We start from the raw sequence: 17,744 nt of genomic DNA on the forward strand, positions 1-17,744 counted from the left end.
GAGTGGTCTTGGATAAAGCCTCCAAGATTTAAATAAACCCCAAGTAGTAATTTCTACATTCTAGCAAGGCCTGGGTGCTGAAGGGCTAAAGGAAAAAAGGAGAGGTACTAACAATAATGGTAGGGAAAGATATCATTGGAAGGGAAAGATACCACCGGTAGGAAATACTCGAGACATACATATATCCGTATACAAAAAAGTTTCACTTGGAGAACAGCTGACTCCTCTTGCAACAGCAATAAATGAAGTAAGAGGCAATCTGGACAAGTTGAGTCTTGGCTCTAGAATTTCTAGCTGGCACAAGCCATGTTACAGCTGAGGATCAGAACTGTACCCCAACAGTGGTAACCCCCTGAACCAGACATGCAAAGTTTTTGCATGTGCTACCTGTGACAGAGCCAGTCACCAAGTCTCCAGGTTTGTAATAACCTGGATAAGTAGTGAGATGCTGGGCCTTCCCTGACAAATGACCCTCAGGGCAGGAAGTTAGAAGCTGGTTTTCAAGATGGACAGAAAAGTGTCCTATGAAGGGTTTTTGGGACAAACTTGACAGACTGAAGATGTACAGTTGTGATAAGCTAGCTCCTAGGCAAATAAAGGTGGGAATCCCTTACCCATAATGGCCACCACATTTACCCTTCCTGGATGACAAACCCAACCGGGTATTCCATCTGCAACAGAGGACTGAAAATAGCAAAAGCACAGATAGGCAATGGAGGTAGAGAGGAAACGAAACTCCACATTTGGACTGGCAGCAAAGTTCTGAGGATGGTACACATGAATGTCACCTTTATGCCTTATGCAAAGAGTCATGTGTACTGTACTTACTGTAGTCTTTGGTAAACTGGCTGCAAGATGGGCTTCATGGCAAGGAATCCCTTATGTAATTAATACCTGCAGTGGTGAAGTTAAGGACATCTTCAGATGTAGGACACAGGAATTAGAGCAAAAAGATTCCTTACAAGTCTGCAGCCTCTTCATGGGGCAGTCCTTGGCAGTGTCCAAGGCAGGCACAACCTCAAGACTGTTAGACAAGTCACCCCCCTCCCCCAACAATCACTACAGCCTTAAGTGACTAGCACCTATATCCACTACACAAGATGAACTACAGCGAACATTCCAGTTTCAATTGACCACAAATTGCTACATTCCTAAAGCTAACTAGCCTACAAGCCAGGCCACAGTAATAAAAATTTGACATTACACACATGTATCTATTCACTTTTATTGGAATGAACTGAAACAGCCAACTTGTATGCAGTTCTCAGCATACAGCTTCAAGTATGCAAATGTGGAAACAGCTCAGTCTCAGCCAATGGCCAGCCTTGGCTTAAACCAAACCCTCTAATCAACCTCTTCAATGGTTGGACCAGATGAACCACCACCAGATGGTGTGGGCCCAGCACCAGGAAATCCTCCAGGCATTCCTCCAGGCATCCCACCAGCACTTTGATATAGTTTTGTGATGATTGGATTGCAAACCTTCTCTAGCTCCTTCTGTTGGTGTTCAAATTCTTCCTTTTCAGCAGTCTAAAAGAGAAAAGCTTTACATTAACCATTGCAAAGTAATTTTAATAAAAGCAATTACAGTCTTAAGAGTTGTCAATCACTACACATTTCCAGACTGCAAGTGCATTATAGGAATCAAGGTCAGTGCCACTGCCCTTCTCAAAGAAACCAGTTCTGAAGCTTACAAGTTGAGGCACCTATGCCAGTCCTTCGTAGCAAAGCCAAAACAGATTTCGGCATGAAGGCCACCAGAAAGCTGCAGCGCCACAATTTTTGTAATTTTGTACCAAGTGTCAGTAGCTTGAATTTTTGCTTTATTTACCAGAATGAGGGCATTGCCAAGGTTACAGCCTTTTGCCAAATGTGACACAAGTGACTGCACCCACAGACAGCTTTGAAATTAAGCCAGGCGCACTGCAGCATTCTTTGGCACCCCCCATAAAACCAATTCTGGACTAAATCACAGGCTACAAGTACACAAAAAAGGGTCCTGGTTCAAATGTTACCCTTCCTTGCTGAATTCCAAAATTATACTACATATGTAGCAGCATACACAACACTGACTGATTTTCCCTCCAAGGCAAGCTTCCACAGCTTCACTGAAAGACTTCATTCTGCTTAAACTAACCCACTGTGTGCTAGTGAATAAAACAAGACATGAAGTGCTATTCTACCACAAAATCTAGACAAAGCAATAGTCCCTTTAACAAAGGAATGGGAAAGGACTTGTTGCTCCCATGACTGGTCAAAGTTAAAAAAGCACTTAGGATAGTGGGTCGGGTCTGAGTAGTGGATTTACAGTACAGACAGTTGCCACCACATCTGAGCAATCAAGATTAGGGCAATCCGATTAGGGGAGTCAATGGGAACCAGGACAGCTGTTGTGTTCAAATCAATAGATCATGCATCAAACAGCTGTTGTGTTAAAATCAAAATAGATCATGCATCAACTAGTCTTGCCCCCCCCCCCCACTAGTGCTAAAGCTTACGTTGCTTATTTCATTTGAATTATGAAGTGGAAGACATGGCAAGAACTCATTCTAGTGTTGAGAAGTACCATTTAAAATAGAAGGAAACAGTCCTAGGATAACAATGCCTTAGGTATGCCCCCACCTCAGAGTTCACTGTAGTAAAGTTTCTCCTGCTGAATGCAGTCTGTGCACCCAGTTGGACATATAAATCCAAACCCCACCCCCCCATCATGCAAAGAACAAACTTTCTGCAGAGAAGTCAAAATGACAGATGACAGAGCTGCCACAACTTTGCTAGAGTGCAGTTTGCCCCATGCCCCAGCCTTATGTTGTGAAATGAAGCCACTACCTCCCTGATGCCAAAGTTTCATATACAGCTAAACTGATACTAGTAGTTTCATATAGTATCAGCACCTTGCAACAGTCTGCACTAAAATCCTACAGTCACATGGCTGTAGTGAGTCAAGCCATACCTGATTTTTGTCAAGCCAAGAAATTACTTCGTTGCACTTATCCAAGATTTTCTGTTTGTCATCATCACTGATTTTGCCCTTTAGTTTCTCATCTTCAACAGTGGCCTTCATATTGAAAGCATAAGATTCCAAGGAGTTCTTGCTAGAAACCTTATCACGTTGTTTTTCATCCTCAGCTTTGTACCTCTCTGCCTCTTGCACCATACGTTCAATTTCTTCTTTGCTAAGTCGACCTAGAAAAGCAGATTACCATGTCAGGGTAGATGCCAACATTTTACAATTTAAGCTCCTGTACTGCCTCAATCATAAACAGCTCAGCATTAAGGAATTCCAACCAAGCAGCAGTTAACTGCCAATGCAATACTATAGGCTAGGTGAACATGGCTCAATACATTTGAGGGCTGCCAAGTGTGCAGGCTATGCAACTCACCTTTGTCATTTGTAATTGTAATCTTGTTCTCTTTTCCAGTGCTTTTGTCAACAGCAGATACGTTAAGGATACCATTGGCATCAATGTCAAATGTCACCTCAATCTGAGGTACACCACGAGGAGCTGGTGGAATGCCAGTCAATTCAAACTTCCCTAGGATGTTGTTATCCTTTGTCATTGCTCGCTCACCTTCATAGACCTGAAACAAAAGTTAACTAGATTCAGAATCACATATGAAGTAACACAGTAGCCAAAATACTGCACCAACTCAAATCACAGGCCTCAGAACTAAAGTAGTTTATGCAAATGGCCTTCTGGAAAATCAAGCCATGCCCTCAACTTATAAAAACCAAAAAAATAAAGTACATAGGAGCCGGATGTTAAAAAAGCAGGACCCTCACTCCCTTACCAGAGGGAAAGCTAGTTTCAGAAAGCCACAAACAGGGAAAATACCCTGTGGATAACATTCAATATGATCTTGCTCACATTTAATTCAGAAAATATTCCGACAAGCATTAAACCAGTTCTGTCTGCAAAGGAGTAAACAAATTATCCACAAGGCACAGTAATGTGGGTGGGACAGCAGAACACTTGCATGCATCTCAAACCCCAGCCCATAGCAGCTGAACCACACCATTGACAACTACACAAGTTAAACATGCATCCAATGTGCGCAAATCAACTCACCCTTAAAGGGCACCACCTTCATTCATGAACTATAGACCAGTTAATACAAAAGAAACTTACCTGGATTAGCACACCGGGCTGGTTATCAGAGTATGTAGTAAATGTCTGAGTTTGCTTGGTGGGGATTGTAGTATTCCTTTTTATCAAGACAGTCATAACACCTCCAGCCGTTTCGATACCAAGCGACAAAGGAGTTACATCCAATAGCAGCAAGTCCTGAACATTCTCAGACTTGTCTCCAGAGAGAATTGCTGCCTGTACAGCTGGAAAAAAAATAGTTCAATGTGTCAAGTTACTTCAAATTTGTCCACTGCCAATTCAATACAAAACATTCATTGAATAACCCTCTCCCCACTACTGGCAGAGCTAAGTAAAAGCAACTCCAGACCAGCTACATAACAAATTGGTGAACTTAAAAGCTAAAGATATTGGCTTAAAACTAGTTACTCCCATAGAAGGCTATTGCAAGCACCTGTAAGGGGTGACAAAAAGGGGTCCAAGTGAATCTGACAAATTACCACTGGCCTGCAGCTCTAGGCTATTTTAATTAGCCAAAACTGCACCGGGGCACATCTGATCTGCATGTGGGTGTGGTTACACTGCCATGAAACAAGCCTTGCAGCCCAAAAATCCAGCATTAGTCCGTGCCAGCAGGAGCAGCCAACCAGCTACTGGCTAGGCCTCATGTTCAGTCCTTAATTTTCTTAAAATCCTGACTTTGGTCTCTGCAAACCCCCCCCCCCCCTTTCACAACTGACCCAACTGCCTTCTTCCCATCCCATACAACTACTACTACCCTCCTAGCCTCCAATGAGTGGGTTCTTTGACCAAGCCAGATTTTCCAGTACACTCAAAAGCTTTACTCTGAACCAATACCCAAGTTGGACTGTTCAGATCTGGGTACTTCAACCCACCCTGTAAATATTTGGATTCTTGGCATATCCTCCTCAACTGCAAGAAGCCTTTATACAATCACGGTAAGCCTGGGCCCCATGGACCACTAAATTCTGAACCATTACAAATTGTAAATTAAGTTACCTGCACCATAGGCTACAGCCTCATCAGGATTGATGCTCTTGTTTAGTTCTTTGCCATTAAAGAAGTCTTGCAATAGCTTCTGAATCTTGGGAATACGAGTTGACCCACCAACCAACACAATATCATGGACCTGTGCCTTGTCTAGCTTGGCATCACGAAGGGATTTCTCCACAGGCTCCAGTGTACCACGAAAGAGATCTGCATTCAGTTCTTCAAAACGAGCCCTGGTAATAGATGTATAAAAGTCTACGCCTTCATAGAGAGAATCTATTTCAATACTGGCTTGAGTGCTTGAAGAAAGGGTACGTTTAGCACGTTCACAGGCAGTACGGAGACGGCGGACAGCTCTCTTGTTCTCACTTATGTCCTTTTTGTGCTTGCGCTTGAACTCTGCAATGAAGTGGTTTACCATTCGATTATCAAAATCTTCCCCACCCAAGTGTGTATCACCAGCAGTGGACTTTACCTCAAAGATACCATCCTCAATGGTCAGGATGGAGACATCGAAAGTGCCACCACCAAGGTCAAATATCAACACATTCCTTTCAGAACCAACCTGCAGCATGGGGAGAAAAACATTTATGAAACAAGAAAAACCAAACTACTTTGTATAACTTGTCCCACAAAGGCTGTACTAATACACAGAAGTCTACCACTTTTCCATACTCATTTTACTCATCTTTTGCAGGCTCTTAAAATGCCAGTGCAGAATAGAAGGCTACCTTATTACCAAAGAAAGCTCTTTAGTTCAAACTCCAAACTGTTTTGAACACAATGCACATTCAGAAAACTTAGCTATTTACTAATTTTCTACAGAAATTAGTACCATTTAATAATTATAATTAAGTCATACCTTTTTGTCCAAGCCATAAGCAATGGCAGCAGCAGTTGGCTCATTGATTATACGAAGCACATTCAGCCCTGCAATTGTCCCGGCATCTTTTGTTGCCTGGCGCTGGGAGTCATTAAAATAGGCAGGCACTGTGATCACAGCATTGGTTACAGTCTAAATAGAAAACATAAAAGTAAGTGTCCAGGGCATCCAAGACTCAAGCTGAACGTGCATATTCCTCACCCAGTCTCAATATTGGAAGAGTGAAACCGTACAACCCATTTCAGTTGCAAAGTACTTTAGTTTCTCCACCACACTTACAAGAACCTCTTTAATGAAACAGGAAGCAAATTACTGCCCAGTATAAGGAATCCAGTAAAACTAAACCCATTTAAGGGATGTTTACTATGAATTGCAAATATCTGCATTAATCATTACATACAAAGCTATGCAAGAAGTTGTGGCTGCAGCCTGGTGACCTAGATAAGCAGTCACTTGCTATACTTGGGTTAGCAAAAATATCTTACAGAAACAACCTTTTAAAGATAACACACCCTCTATAGAAGTTACTAGAACAGGAAGAGCAAAAGGAGAAAAGTTTACAGCATACTACTTACTTTCCCAAGGTAAGCTTCTGCGATTTCTTTCATCTTTGTCAGGACCATAGAAGAGACTTCTTCTGGGTAAAATGTTTTTGGCTCTCCTTTATACTCAACTTGGACCTTGGGCCTACCACTCTCATTAATTACCATGAAGGGCCAGTGCTTCATATCCGACTGAACCACAGTATCCTCAAATCTACGACCAATTAAACGCTTGGCATCTGTGGTTAAAAAAATAGTGGCATCAGAAGCATGCAGTTCTCGGGTCAGTAAATGCACAAGCTTGTCCCAAATTGTAGCCCCATTTAAGACTTACTTAAAACTATACACTGCAGAAACCAAGATTATCTAGGCCATATATTTTTGTAGATTGGTAATAGAGGTCTTCAAAAGCAATCCCTATCTGACCATACCAAAATACAAATGGACCAGATGGACAGAGCTCAAGCTGTGTAAAAACACCTTTTCAATTTACTCCAGAAGATACTGGCCTAGTTAAGGTAGCTTTAGGCACAAAACATAGAAACTTGCATTTGATGAAGACTGCCCTTTAGCCTGATCCCACGTTGCACAAAAAGTTCAAGTGCAACAGTGAGCAAAACTAGTCCAACAGTAGACACACCGAGTATGTGACTGAATTGAGTGTGTGACTGAATTACTGCCACAGCAGTTAGTTATTGGCCCCTTTGCTCCTTACCAGGGAGCAGCAGCCAACTAAGGGGGTCATAACCCAGAAGCCATGTGGGTGGCTTAACTAGTTTCCTCCCCAACCCTACCACACACAGAGGGACAGCAAGGACACCACAAGAGGCAGTGCTCCAAGCACCAACCCCAGCAACACAAATCCTAGTCTCCAAAGGTTGTCACATGGTCTTGCAGGGTGTTCAGCAGCAAGACTGACTTACTATGTTCTTCATCTGTAAATATGTTGCAAGTAATTTCTATGTTAAATTGTTAATAGCTATGTAATCCAATGCAACTAGTGTTTTTTTTTTTTTTTTTTTTTTTTTTTTTTTACTGTGGAGCTTTTCTCCCTGGGCCTCTGCTGAAAATGGACCCACGTCCAGTCTGACACTCCCAGTCAACAAATTTAAATAAGACACTGCTACTCAATTTCTGTCTATTTAGTTTCATGTGCAAATGTGAAATTATCTAAACAAAAAGCACTTAACCCCTTACCCACATACTACAAAGGGTGAGAAAAAACCCACAATTCTTACCAAAAACGGTATTTGTTGGATTCATTGCAACTTGATTCTTTGCCGCATCACCAATCAGCCGCTCTGTGTCTGTAAAAGCCACATAACTTGGAGTAGTTCTATTACCCTGATCATTGGCAATAATTTCAACTTTACCATGCTGGAATACACCTACACAAGAGTAGGTTGTGCCAAGATCAATTCCAACTGCTGGTCCCTTAGACATTCTGCCTGTTGTAGAGAGAAAGAAAGTCAATCCACATTACTACATTAAAGGAAATTAATTTTCTTCAGATTACATAGATTTACATTTAAAGTTATGATCCACCATACAGTAGAGACTACAGCCCTGATAAAATCTACATACATTCCAGCTCTGAAATAGTGTTCAGTAGTCAAACTACCCACTTATGAAATGCTACCATTTAAACAGAACAAACAAGAACATTTTGCATTTTAATGTGTTAACATGTAGTCACATGAATAAATCTGAGTAAAGACCTACATTAGGAATTACACAAGTAAGAATATACAGGCTGTAGTATGGCAAACAGTTAATGCAAATTCAAAATAGCCAATGATTGGCTGTTAATTTAGTAGCCTAAATTTGGGAGCAACATTTAGAATGCGTTGTGGGATTGCAAGGTTTTAGACATTTTACTGGAGAATAGGGAATTCCCAAAGGTGCCATTGGCCTTGAGGGCCTAATAGTTTCCCAAGGTACTTACCTGAACTAGGTCTTTAAGTGCAGGGCAGTTTTCAGGTAGGTAATGGAATGGGCCATAGTTAGTTGGTACAGATAACAGGTTGGGTAATTTGACAGTTTTTTGGAGGGTAAGCAAGGCTATTCCCTTCTGCATCTACTCTTAAAAATTGAATGGTTTGCTCAAAAAGCAGTGGTATTCAATAGACAACCCAACATGGGTATTCAATAGACAACTCAACATGACCCAAAATTACTATCAACACATGGACAGTCAAATTTCACTGGAGACAGTTTAGTCATTGCTACTTTTGCACACTGCCACCCTCTTGTGCAGAGAGGGTAGGATTGCAGCAAGGTGTGGGAAAGCTCCCTTACTTTCAAACAGAAATGGTAGTACATGTAAACAGCAGAGAAATATTTCCATTAGGTAGAGTTAACCAATTACTTAATGCAAGAGTGTGAAGCATTACTGGCCAACGCAATAAGGAAACACCATTACTGGGTTAAATATACAATGGAAGTGTTAATGTCTGAAAGATTACCACATTGGACTACATATTTCCCCTTTAATGAAGGACATGTGTAGACTAAATCAGGTCTGGTATCCCAGCAGCAACTCAGGTGACAGGACTGAATGAGTCACTAACTAGCTAATCTAGGAGACTGATTTGTTCCACTTGTCAAAGTGTACTCCTCCCAATAAAAATAGGGAGGACAGTCTTAGATATGCACATTAATGGAGTAATTTGTACATTTTTGCATAACAGGACACCTTATTTGGAGCAAGTACAGGAGTAGCAACTGCCCTCAAATTCAAACCTAGATTCTACAAGATGCGCAGCTCAAAAAAAAATCCCAAAACAGATGGGTTTTTGTTAAAATTAGAGCCCCTGTCTTTCCTAAAAGAGCAGGTATCGGCTTGCACCCGTCACCCCTGGGCTTCCAGATATTGGCAAAGGCTCTTGCCACCCCCATAGTGCCTTTTTTAGGCAAGGCTCAAATTCTAAACCTACCACCCTAGAACACAAAAAAGTAAAAAAACTAAGGGTAATGCTGCTCAATGCCAGAAGTCTCAATCTCAAGATGCACGCACTCAAGGCCCTTCTCAATATGGAGAACATAGATGTCTGTGCTGTGACAAACCTGGTTCAAGGCTCTTGAGAGCACCCCAGCACCAACAGGTTTCACCTCATATCATGCGTTCCGGCCCCAAAATCCAGACAACACCAAGAAAGGAGGGGGGGTGTCCATATTCATAAAGGACACCCACACCTCAAGGTTGGTGGCAACGCACGATGCATCGGAGACCATCCAGGTCCAATTAACCATAGGCAAGACTGCTCTGCAATTTGTAGCATGTTACAGGCCACCCTCTCAAACTCAGGAACCTCACATGGCCTTCCTGAAAACATTGGAGGGGATAAATGTATCTCCAAACACCATCATACTAGGTGACTTCAACTACCCTAATATAGACTGGGAACACTACTCAAGCCTGAACACCCTAACCCAAAGATTCCTGGAGTTCATAAACTCAAATGCCATGGAACCATCACCATCCCCACAAGAGGAGAAAACATACTATCTCATCATCACGAACATGGGATCAAAATGTTCAACACCGGAAGTATACTCCTCACTGGTGAGATCAGATCATAAACTAATCTTGCTGGAGGTCCTCATCACGCCCCCACCTGAAACAAAAAAGACCAGTGAAAAACTTCTCAAAAGCCGATTTCACACTTTAAAAAAACTAGTGTGGTCTCCTTTAAGGCCCCTGAGCCAGTGGTAAACATTACACAAACCGCTGAATCACTTACAAATGCCTTCTACCAGCACCTACAGGACTGCATGGATCAGGCAATCCCAAACAAAACTAAAACTCTGTACCAAAGGCAAGCGTCCAGTCTGGTGGACCCCAGCCATAAACAAGCTCTACAACAAAAGGAGGAAGCTACTACAATATAGAGCAAAATCCTTGAATAAGACACATTTGATCATTATAAGTAAAAAAACTAAGAGCTCTCATAAAATCATCCAAGGCAAATTGAGAGAAAAATCGCCAAGACAATCATAAGGCCTTCTTTAGCCCTAGGAGGAAACTCCCAGATATGCTCAGAATTAGTTCAAAATGATGTGAAAATTACTGAACCTACACACATTGCCAACATACTGGCTGACAGGTTCAGTGCAAACTCCCCCCCCCTCCCCCCCAAAAAGAGAGACATCTATTCCAGAGGATTGTAGCCCCCCAAACATCTTCCAACGCCCAGGTGAGAACTGCCCTCACCAAGGCAAAAAACACAGCATCCATGGGACCAGATGGTGTCCCCGGCTGTGTGCTTCACGAACTCAACGAGGAATTAAACCCACAGTTAGGACAGCTGTTTAATCTTGGCCTCACCTCAGGATACGTACCCAAGGAGTGGTGCACGGCGACTGTGGTCCCACTTCATAAGGGCGGTGCCTCCACAGACCCTGGAAATTACCACCCCATTAGCTTGACAAGCCTTATCTGCAAAGCCATGGAGAGGATCATAATGGAACTCATAAATAAAGACATAGGGAACTTGCAGACTTTGGATCCAACCCAGTTTGGCTGTGTCAAAGGCAGATCCTGCCTCAAACTTGGTTGACTTTTTCGAGACAGTCACCAAGGCCATTATGAGGGAAAGGCAGTCCATACAGCCTACCTCGACCTGGCAAAGGCCTTCGACAATACCCCACTCAGGTATCATCGAAAAACTCAGCTTGAATGTAAACCCATACATCACAAGATGGGTTGCAAACTGGCTAAGTGACAGAACACACAGGGTCAGAGTTGCTGGAGCCATGTCAGACTCAAAGCCTGTCACAAGTGGTGTCCCACAGGGCTCAGTCCTGGGTCCACTCTTGTTCGGCATCTACTTTTCTGAAGTACAAGCAAACACAGGAGGGTTATGGCTGACAGTTTGCAGATGACTGCAAACTGGGCGCCATAGTCGAAAACACATCTGACACAGATATCCTCCAGAAGGGCCTCACAGAAATGGATAACTGGTGCCAGAGCCATGGCCTGAAGTTAAATGCCAAAAAATGCATAGTCATACCCTTCGGGAAAAACAAGGTTACCCCTAGCTACCATATAGGTGGCAATCCACTGAGCACAGAGAAAGTCATCAGGGATCTGGGGACCCAGGTTGACAGTAGCCTTTCGTTTGACATTCATGTTGCTAAAGTAGTTAGGAAAATATATCGCCCACCTGATCATGAAGGGATTCACATCTAGATCAAGGGAGGTCATCGTCCCCCTGTACTCACTCATTAGACCTATGATTGAGTACAATGCCCCGTTCGGAATGCATCTGACCAGACACCTGCTGCAGCTTGAAAGGCCCCAAAAGTTTTTCACCAAAAGGAGGAAGGGTCTCAAAAATGTGTCTTATGCTGCCCGACTGAAAGAACTCCAGCTCTATTCAGTCTCATACCGCTTGCTCAGAGGTGACCTGTGCCTGACATATAAGGCAGTGTCAAACCCAGATTTGATGAATATGCTTCACCTCAAAAAATCTAGATACCTCAGAACCACAAGGGCAGGAGACTTAAACCTTGACATGGTTATAAATAGAACGTGCTGGAGGGACAGATTCATCGCACAGACTCCCTATGCGGTGGAACAAAATCCTGGTACATGTGAGGCAGAGCACCTCGCTGGCCTTGTTCAGAGGAATCTTGACCAATGGACGGGAGATATACCCCAGGGATTACTTCAGTGTCACTGCTTGACAGAGGCACAGCAAAATGATAGGCATAGTTTTAATTCAAACTAAAGGGGTGGCGAAAGCCACATAACTATGGGCTAGGCTTATAAATGCCCTTGGCAGATAGCCTAGTATGAACCTATATGTAGCCCTGCAAAGCAATGGCCCACTTGAGGCATTCTGAAGAGGTTACCCCATCTCAAAATATGCTCGGTAGGGTTGTCACCAGTCTGACTGGGACATTTTCTGATTTTCCAGGACAAAATATCCACAGCCAGTACTTAATAGTTGTATAACTCAACTTGTGCAAGAAACATTGTTTAAGTTTTTTTGAAAGACAACTCCCCAAAGAGGGACTGTCCTTCACAAGTGGGACATATGTTAGACTATACCCTATTGCTCTTAATCACTTCCCATTTTATTAGTTATGCTGCAAGTTGAAGCACATTCACTCCTTTCACTAAACCCCATCTCCTTAGACCAGCATTTTTCATCTCGGGTAAATTCAAGCTAACAGATAGTGAGTGTCCTTCCTTTGCAGGTTACCCCAAGGGAATCTGTTAAGCAGCAAAAACCAGGAATGTTCAACCGATAGTAAATTCTAAGTGCTATTACAGTTAAGGTGCTTCACCACCATGTCCTTAGAGGGCGAGGATATTTAGATTTGTTTGCCTACAGCAGTGCCACTTTGTGCAGACCAAATACTCGCAGCATGCCTCCTCCTAGTAATTCTGCGTGCTCAAGAACGAAACGAAGGGAGCTTCCATGAACAATCAGCACAACAGTTAATTATAAGCCACCAGCTGTAATGGGACCTACAGCAGTAGAGTTAGGAACAGAGTGCATTCAATGCAACGTGAAAGCTTAACGAAACACAAGGGGTCAATGTAGGCCTCCTCTGAACACAAGTGGAGATGACGTAATTACTTTCGAGGCAGTCTGACGTGGAAGCTTGTACAACTTGTTACGTGGGGTGGCAGCGGCCACGAGTGCCGGTCATCACACGTAAGTGTATTACGAGAAATAATCACGCCCACTACACACTATAGCTACCAGTAACAGTTGTCACAGGGCGCAAAACCTCAAAGGAGGACCGACAGCGGCAACACGTTCCCCAAGACATTTCGAAATTTGAGAGCCCCTGTAAACGGGCTACTCTAAAGACAGCACGTGGTTAAACTTAATGTCACTCCAAAGTGACACGAACAAAAAGCAGAACTAGATTTCTATCCTAACAACGGTATTCCGAACAAGGAATAACCTTTGTCACAGTGAAAGAGCGCCAATTAGACTTCGGGAGACCCAAGCACTCCCGCAAAATCCTGATCATTCGAGGAAGCTAAAACCTGCCTCACTCAGCACCTCACATTTAACAAGCTACAACAATCTCTGGTCAAGGTACCCCCCCAAAAAAGCCGGTTTTGTAACCATGCGTGACCCCCCTCTTCCCTCCGTGCAGGATGTTCAGAAAAATACATCCCACCCCCTAACGCCCCATTAAGGCCTTCTAGCATCACAAAACATTTACAAGAATATCTTCTCTTATTACAGCATCACACCGACCTCTCCATAACGTGTTGCAGGTCGCCAACTTTTAAGCAACATTTCGCGTTAATTGGGAGTGCAATTAACAAGTCTATACAACTAAAAGGTACCCACTAAAGGATCCCAGTAGCTAAAGATTATACAGCTTTATTACCCCCTATGCTATCGCACGATAGGTAGGGTACCGCCTTAAAGCTGACATACGCGGCCATCTTATGCGGCAAATAAGCCGGTTTCCATTTTGAATGAATGAAACTCCACAAAGCAAAGAAACGACAAATCTTTAAAAGCTGACAAATAACGAGTATTCTCTCAACTATCCTATACAGTAGCAGCTCCACAAAGTAAACACATAACTAACGAATATTCTCTCAACGTATACAGATTTTTTTTACACCAGTTAGCAATTCAACTAACAATAAAATAAAACACTTCCGGGTACTACTAAAAGTTCTACAGTCCTAAAATCCACTAACATAAGGGAAAAAAAAGTACTTAAAAAATTACCTGTGTGCGTAATAAACTATACAATAAAAGTGCTGCTTGCTGTTACAGAGCACCTCTTCTCCACAACTATCTGATGAGGCTGAACGATTAGCTAACACTTTTCTTAAATACACCGACAGAACATTCTAGACATGGAACGCCCACTGAAGCAATACGACACGGAGCACCAGCCAATGGCGAAGAAAGACTATTAAAAAATAGGACTAATGGGCAGTGCTAGAGTTTGACAGCAATTCATTCACGTGTGTAATGGGTTTCCTTTGGATTCTCCGGTTTATTCCCCCCAATGCAAAGACATGCTATCAGGTAGACTGACTGGCACTAGGTGTGACACTGTACGAGTATGGATGAACTACTGTGATACACTGATATAAATCTTGGTCCTAGATGATTATTAGTGTTGAAGTGACACCCCCGACCCCCTTGTGCAAAAATGGGAAAAGGGGTTGAGGATGAATGGATGGATCTGTATACGCAAGCATGCCCAATTGTACTATAAGGTTTGTATAAACGCACATTTTAGGAAGTGCTGTTTTAACGTATTTCCGGAAAGAGATGTTTACATTTCAGACATTTGTGGATGTGAAAGAAGCTGGTTGCATGTAAAATGTTCTGTAACAAACATTTGCGCTGCTTTAGGTAGCGTTTAGGAAAAGACGAAGTAAGTTTGCGCAATGTACTTGAGGACTACAAGTAGACGTTTTTTGCAGTCACTAGTTGGTGTGTGTGTCCTACACTGCGTTGGGGGTGCTGCGGTAGCGTTGTCGCCTCACAGTTAGACGTTGCCTGTTCGACTCTCAGAGCGTGTTGAAGGTTGTGCGTTAGGCCCGGCAAGCCAGCACGTAAAACTCTACTGCCAATCATTAGCGGACCGGAGTTCCGCTGTGGCGACCCCTACCCGGGAAAAAAGCCGAAAGACGCAAACAAAAGCCGGTGAGTGGACTGTAAGTATGCTACCAATGACGTGACTGTCTTCAGTTTGTATTTTAACTCACCCGTAAGTTCTTGACATAATTTTGGAAATTAATGTTGATTTTAATTAAAACTAACTAAGCATAGCTTTTAACTCTCCAGATTTTTTGCCTCATATTTTTGGGATTGTTCTTCATAATTTATTTATTTATTTATTTATTGCTAATTGTTGAAGGATAAACCCTTCAGGGGAAAAATCATTCTAACGCAAATAAATTGCTAAGTTTATAAGAGTAATATTTGACAAAAAAAGTGTTCCTTTTTGGTGCCCTCTCCCCCCCCCACTCCCAGTTATTTTTGGCTTTATTGTCCAGATAGGGTTATTTTTTTATGCCAAAAGGTTATGACTTGTACTGTCGTCTAAAACCAGGGACAAATCCAGAAATAATCTGGGACGCTTAACTAATTTTTGTTATTCTTGAATGTAATTGACCACCTTTTCAAAAGTTAATGTTTTTTAGGGGCAATTAAGAGGGACTGAGAATCTGAGTCAAAATCTGGGATCGTTGAGAGCTATGTTACTATGTCTAGGTGAACACAGTGGCAAATCAGTTTGGGTCTTGCTTGGGGTTCCTTTTCTTCAGTGTCTTCATGCCCTCGCTGTGTAGGATTGCCACCTTTTCAAATGCACAAAGTGGGACATTTGTGGTACAAATGTCTGATTTTGCAGGGCGAAACATACCCACGGCCAGTACCACAGACAGAACTTTTTTGCCTAAATAAAAGCTTATACTTGTAGCATTTTAGTTGCTTATTCTGTTTCTTATAACATTTAGGTGTTTCAGATACAGAATAACTGTTTTATTCAACTATTACATAAAATATAGGCAATGATTTTGTCCTAAAATCTCAGGACGTTTGCCATTTTCTCAATTTTTTTTGCAGGACACAACTGCCCAAAGAGGGACTGCCCCTTGCAAAGTGGGACAGGTGGTAACCCTATCGCTGCATCAGTGTTGATTTTTAATGGCCACTCCAGTTTCAGTTCAAATTACGAACATATAACTGCAGTTGAATTATAAGTTTGTATGTAATTACTGGGTATGTGGCCCAGGAGTCTATTGAGGACGTAGCCCATTTTCTGTACTGCTTTAGAGTATTGTCTGACTTGTTCAGAGTTCTACAACAGGCTAATGGTGACTGAGGGACTCTAGCCCTGATTATAAGAAACCGCTTCTTAGTGACTTACCAACTGTCAGACATAGAAAAATATTTGTTCATGTTGTGAGCTTCATGGACTCACAGACCAATTTCATGTGCTACTTGTCAGCAATGTCTGGTTAAGTGATTTGCTGAGTGTCAGACAGTAGGGGTCAAGGCCTGGACTGACACAGCATCCATGTGTAGCACCATGCAGGTCTAAACCTCTGCAAAAATATTCCTTAAACTGCTTGCAGGTGTACATGTGGTGTGTGAATGTATGCATGTGCTTTGTGATGAACTGCTATCCTATCCAGGATCATAGCTCTCAGCACCCCCCCCCCAAGTTTGCTTCCTATTTTTGACTTGCCCCTCATAAAACTTTGGATTTTTCTGGTGCATTACTGTACAGTCTGTTAGCAATGCCAGAGATCAGAAAATGCATTCCCTGGAACGCTAATTCCACCTAAAACGCGGCTTCTCAGCGCTTCTGTGGATCCCTAGTGATATCAGCATTGCTTACTGTACTTATTTCCTTGCTTCGCTTGAAAGAAAGTTACTGTTTGTCGTTTTTGCATTTAAGTTACCTGTAACACATTGCACTTGTTACCTGGCACTTGCTCATTAAAGCAATTATAAGTCAGCACTAAAAATTAAAAGCACTACACCCTCGCTCCCCATTGGCCCTTGTTTTCAATTATAAAGGAATTCCCAATATTATTCTAGCATGTTCAAAGGTCAGTTGTCAATCTCCTCTCCGGTCCAGCTGGTGAATATGGGAATCTTGAGGCAATGTTACAACTGCCTCATGTACACAGACAACCCTCTCCTCCTCCCAACAAATTCCAACACATGTGAGAGATGCAACCATATAGCCAAACTGGAGGCTAAGCTCTCTCAACTCAGTACTGGCATAACCAGTCAGGAGGAGAAGGAAACCACACTCACTACAATTCCAGTCTCACATAGACCTACCACGACAGCAAACCAAACACATAATCACACAAAAACATACTGCGAGGCACTAAATAAAGATCTGCCTAAGCAGCAGAGACCTCCAAAGCAGACACCCAAGCAACCGCTACCCCAAAACAAAACACGTGCAACACATATCTCACAAAGCCAGTGTGCCGAACAGTCACAGCCCTTAAGGCTAAACAAGACACCTGATACACTTGTAATAGGTGACTCTATCGTCAGGCACACTGACGTCCCGCTCACCAGGCTGAACAAGGAGAAGGTCACGGTGAGCAGCCTGTCTGGCGCTAGGATCCGCCACATAACACAAGCACTCAGGTCACTCCAAGGCAAGTACAAATATGACTCAGTCATTGTCCATGCTGGTGTGAATGACCTGAGGCGTACCTCCCTGGACTACATGAAAAGAGACCTA

General features: G+C 42.7%; 1 protein-coding gene and 1 long non-coding RNA gene across 2 annotated transcripts in view; one reads left to right on the forward strand and one right to left on the reverse strand.

Moving 5' to 3' along the window:
- Positions 1-1,211: 1,211 nt before the first annotated feature.
- LOC122809578 (heat shock cognate 71 kDa protein) lies at positions 1,212-14,375 on the reverse strand. The gene is made up of 9 exons (XM_044081177.1): positions 14,240-14,375; positions 7,763-7,972; positions 6,558-6,763; positions 5,962-6,114; positions 5,109-5,664; positions 4,131-4,333; positions 3,384-3,582; positions 2,954-3,186; positions 1,212-1,530 (listed from the first exon to the last, which is right to left on the reverse strand). Exons 2-9 carry the CDS (start codon positions 7,965-7,967, stop codon positions 1,345-1,347), a joined length of 1,941 nt encoding a protein of 646 aa, XP_043937112.1. The 5' UTR covers positions 7,968-7,972; positions 14,240-14,375; the 3' UTR covers positions 1,212-1,344.
- A 118-nt stretch (positions 14,376-14,493) lies between these two features.
- The window catches only part of LOC122809579, a 230,405-nt gene continuing 227,154 nt past the window's right edge, over positions 14,494-17,744 (forward strand). The window contains exon 1 of the long non-coding RNA XR_006365926.1: positions 14,494-14,739. This is a non-coding gene — a long non-coding RNA (uncharacterized LOC122809579). The remainder of the gene's footprint in view (positions 14,740-17,744) is intronic.

Source organism: Protopterus annectens, chromosome 8.part0 (assembly GCF_019279795.1).
Source record: "Protopterus annectens isolate FY-2018-M chromosome 8.part0, PAN1.0, whole genome shotgun sequence".
In the NCBI taxonomy this organism is placed as follows: Eukaryota; Metazoa; Chordata; order Ceratodontiformes; family Protopteridae; genus Protopterus; species Protopterus annectens.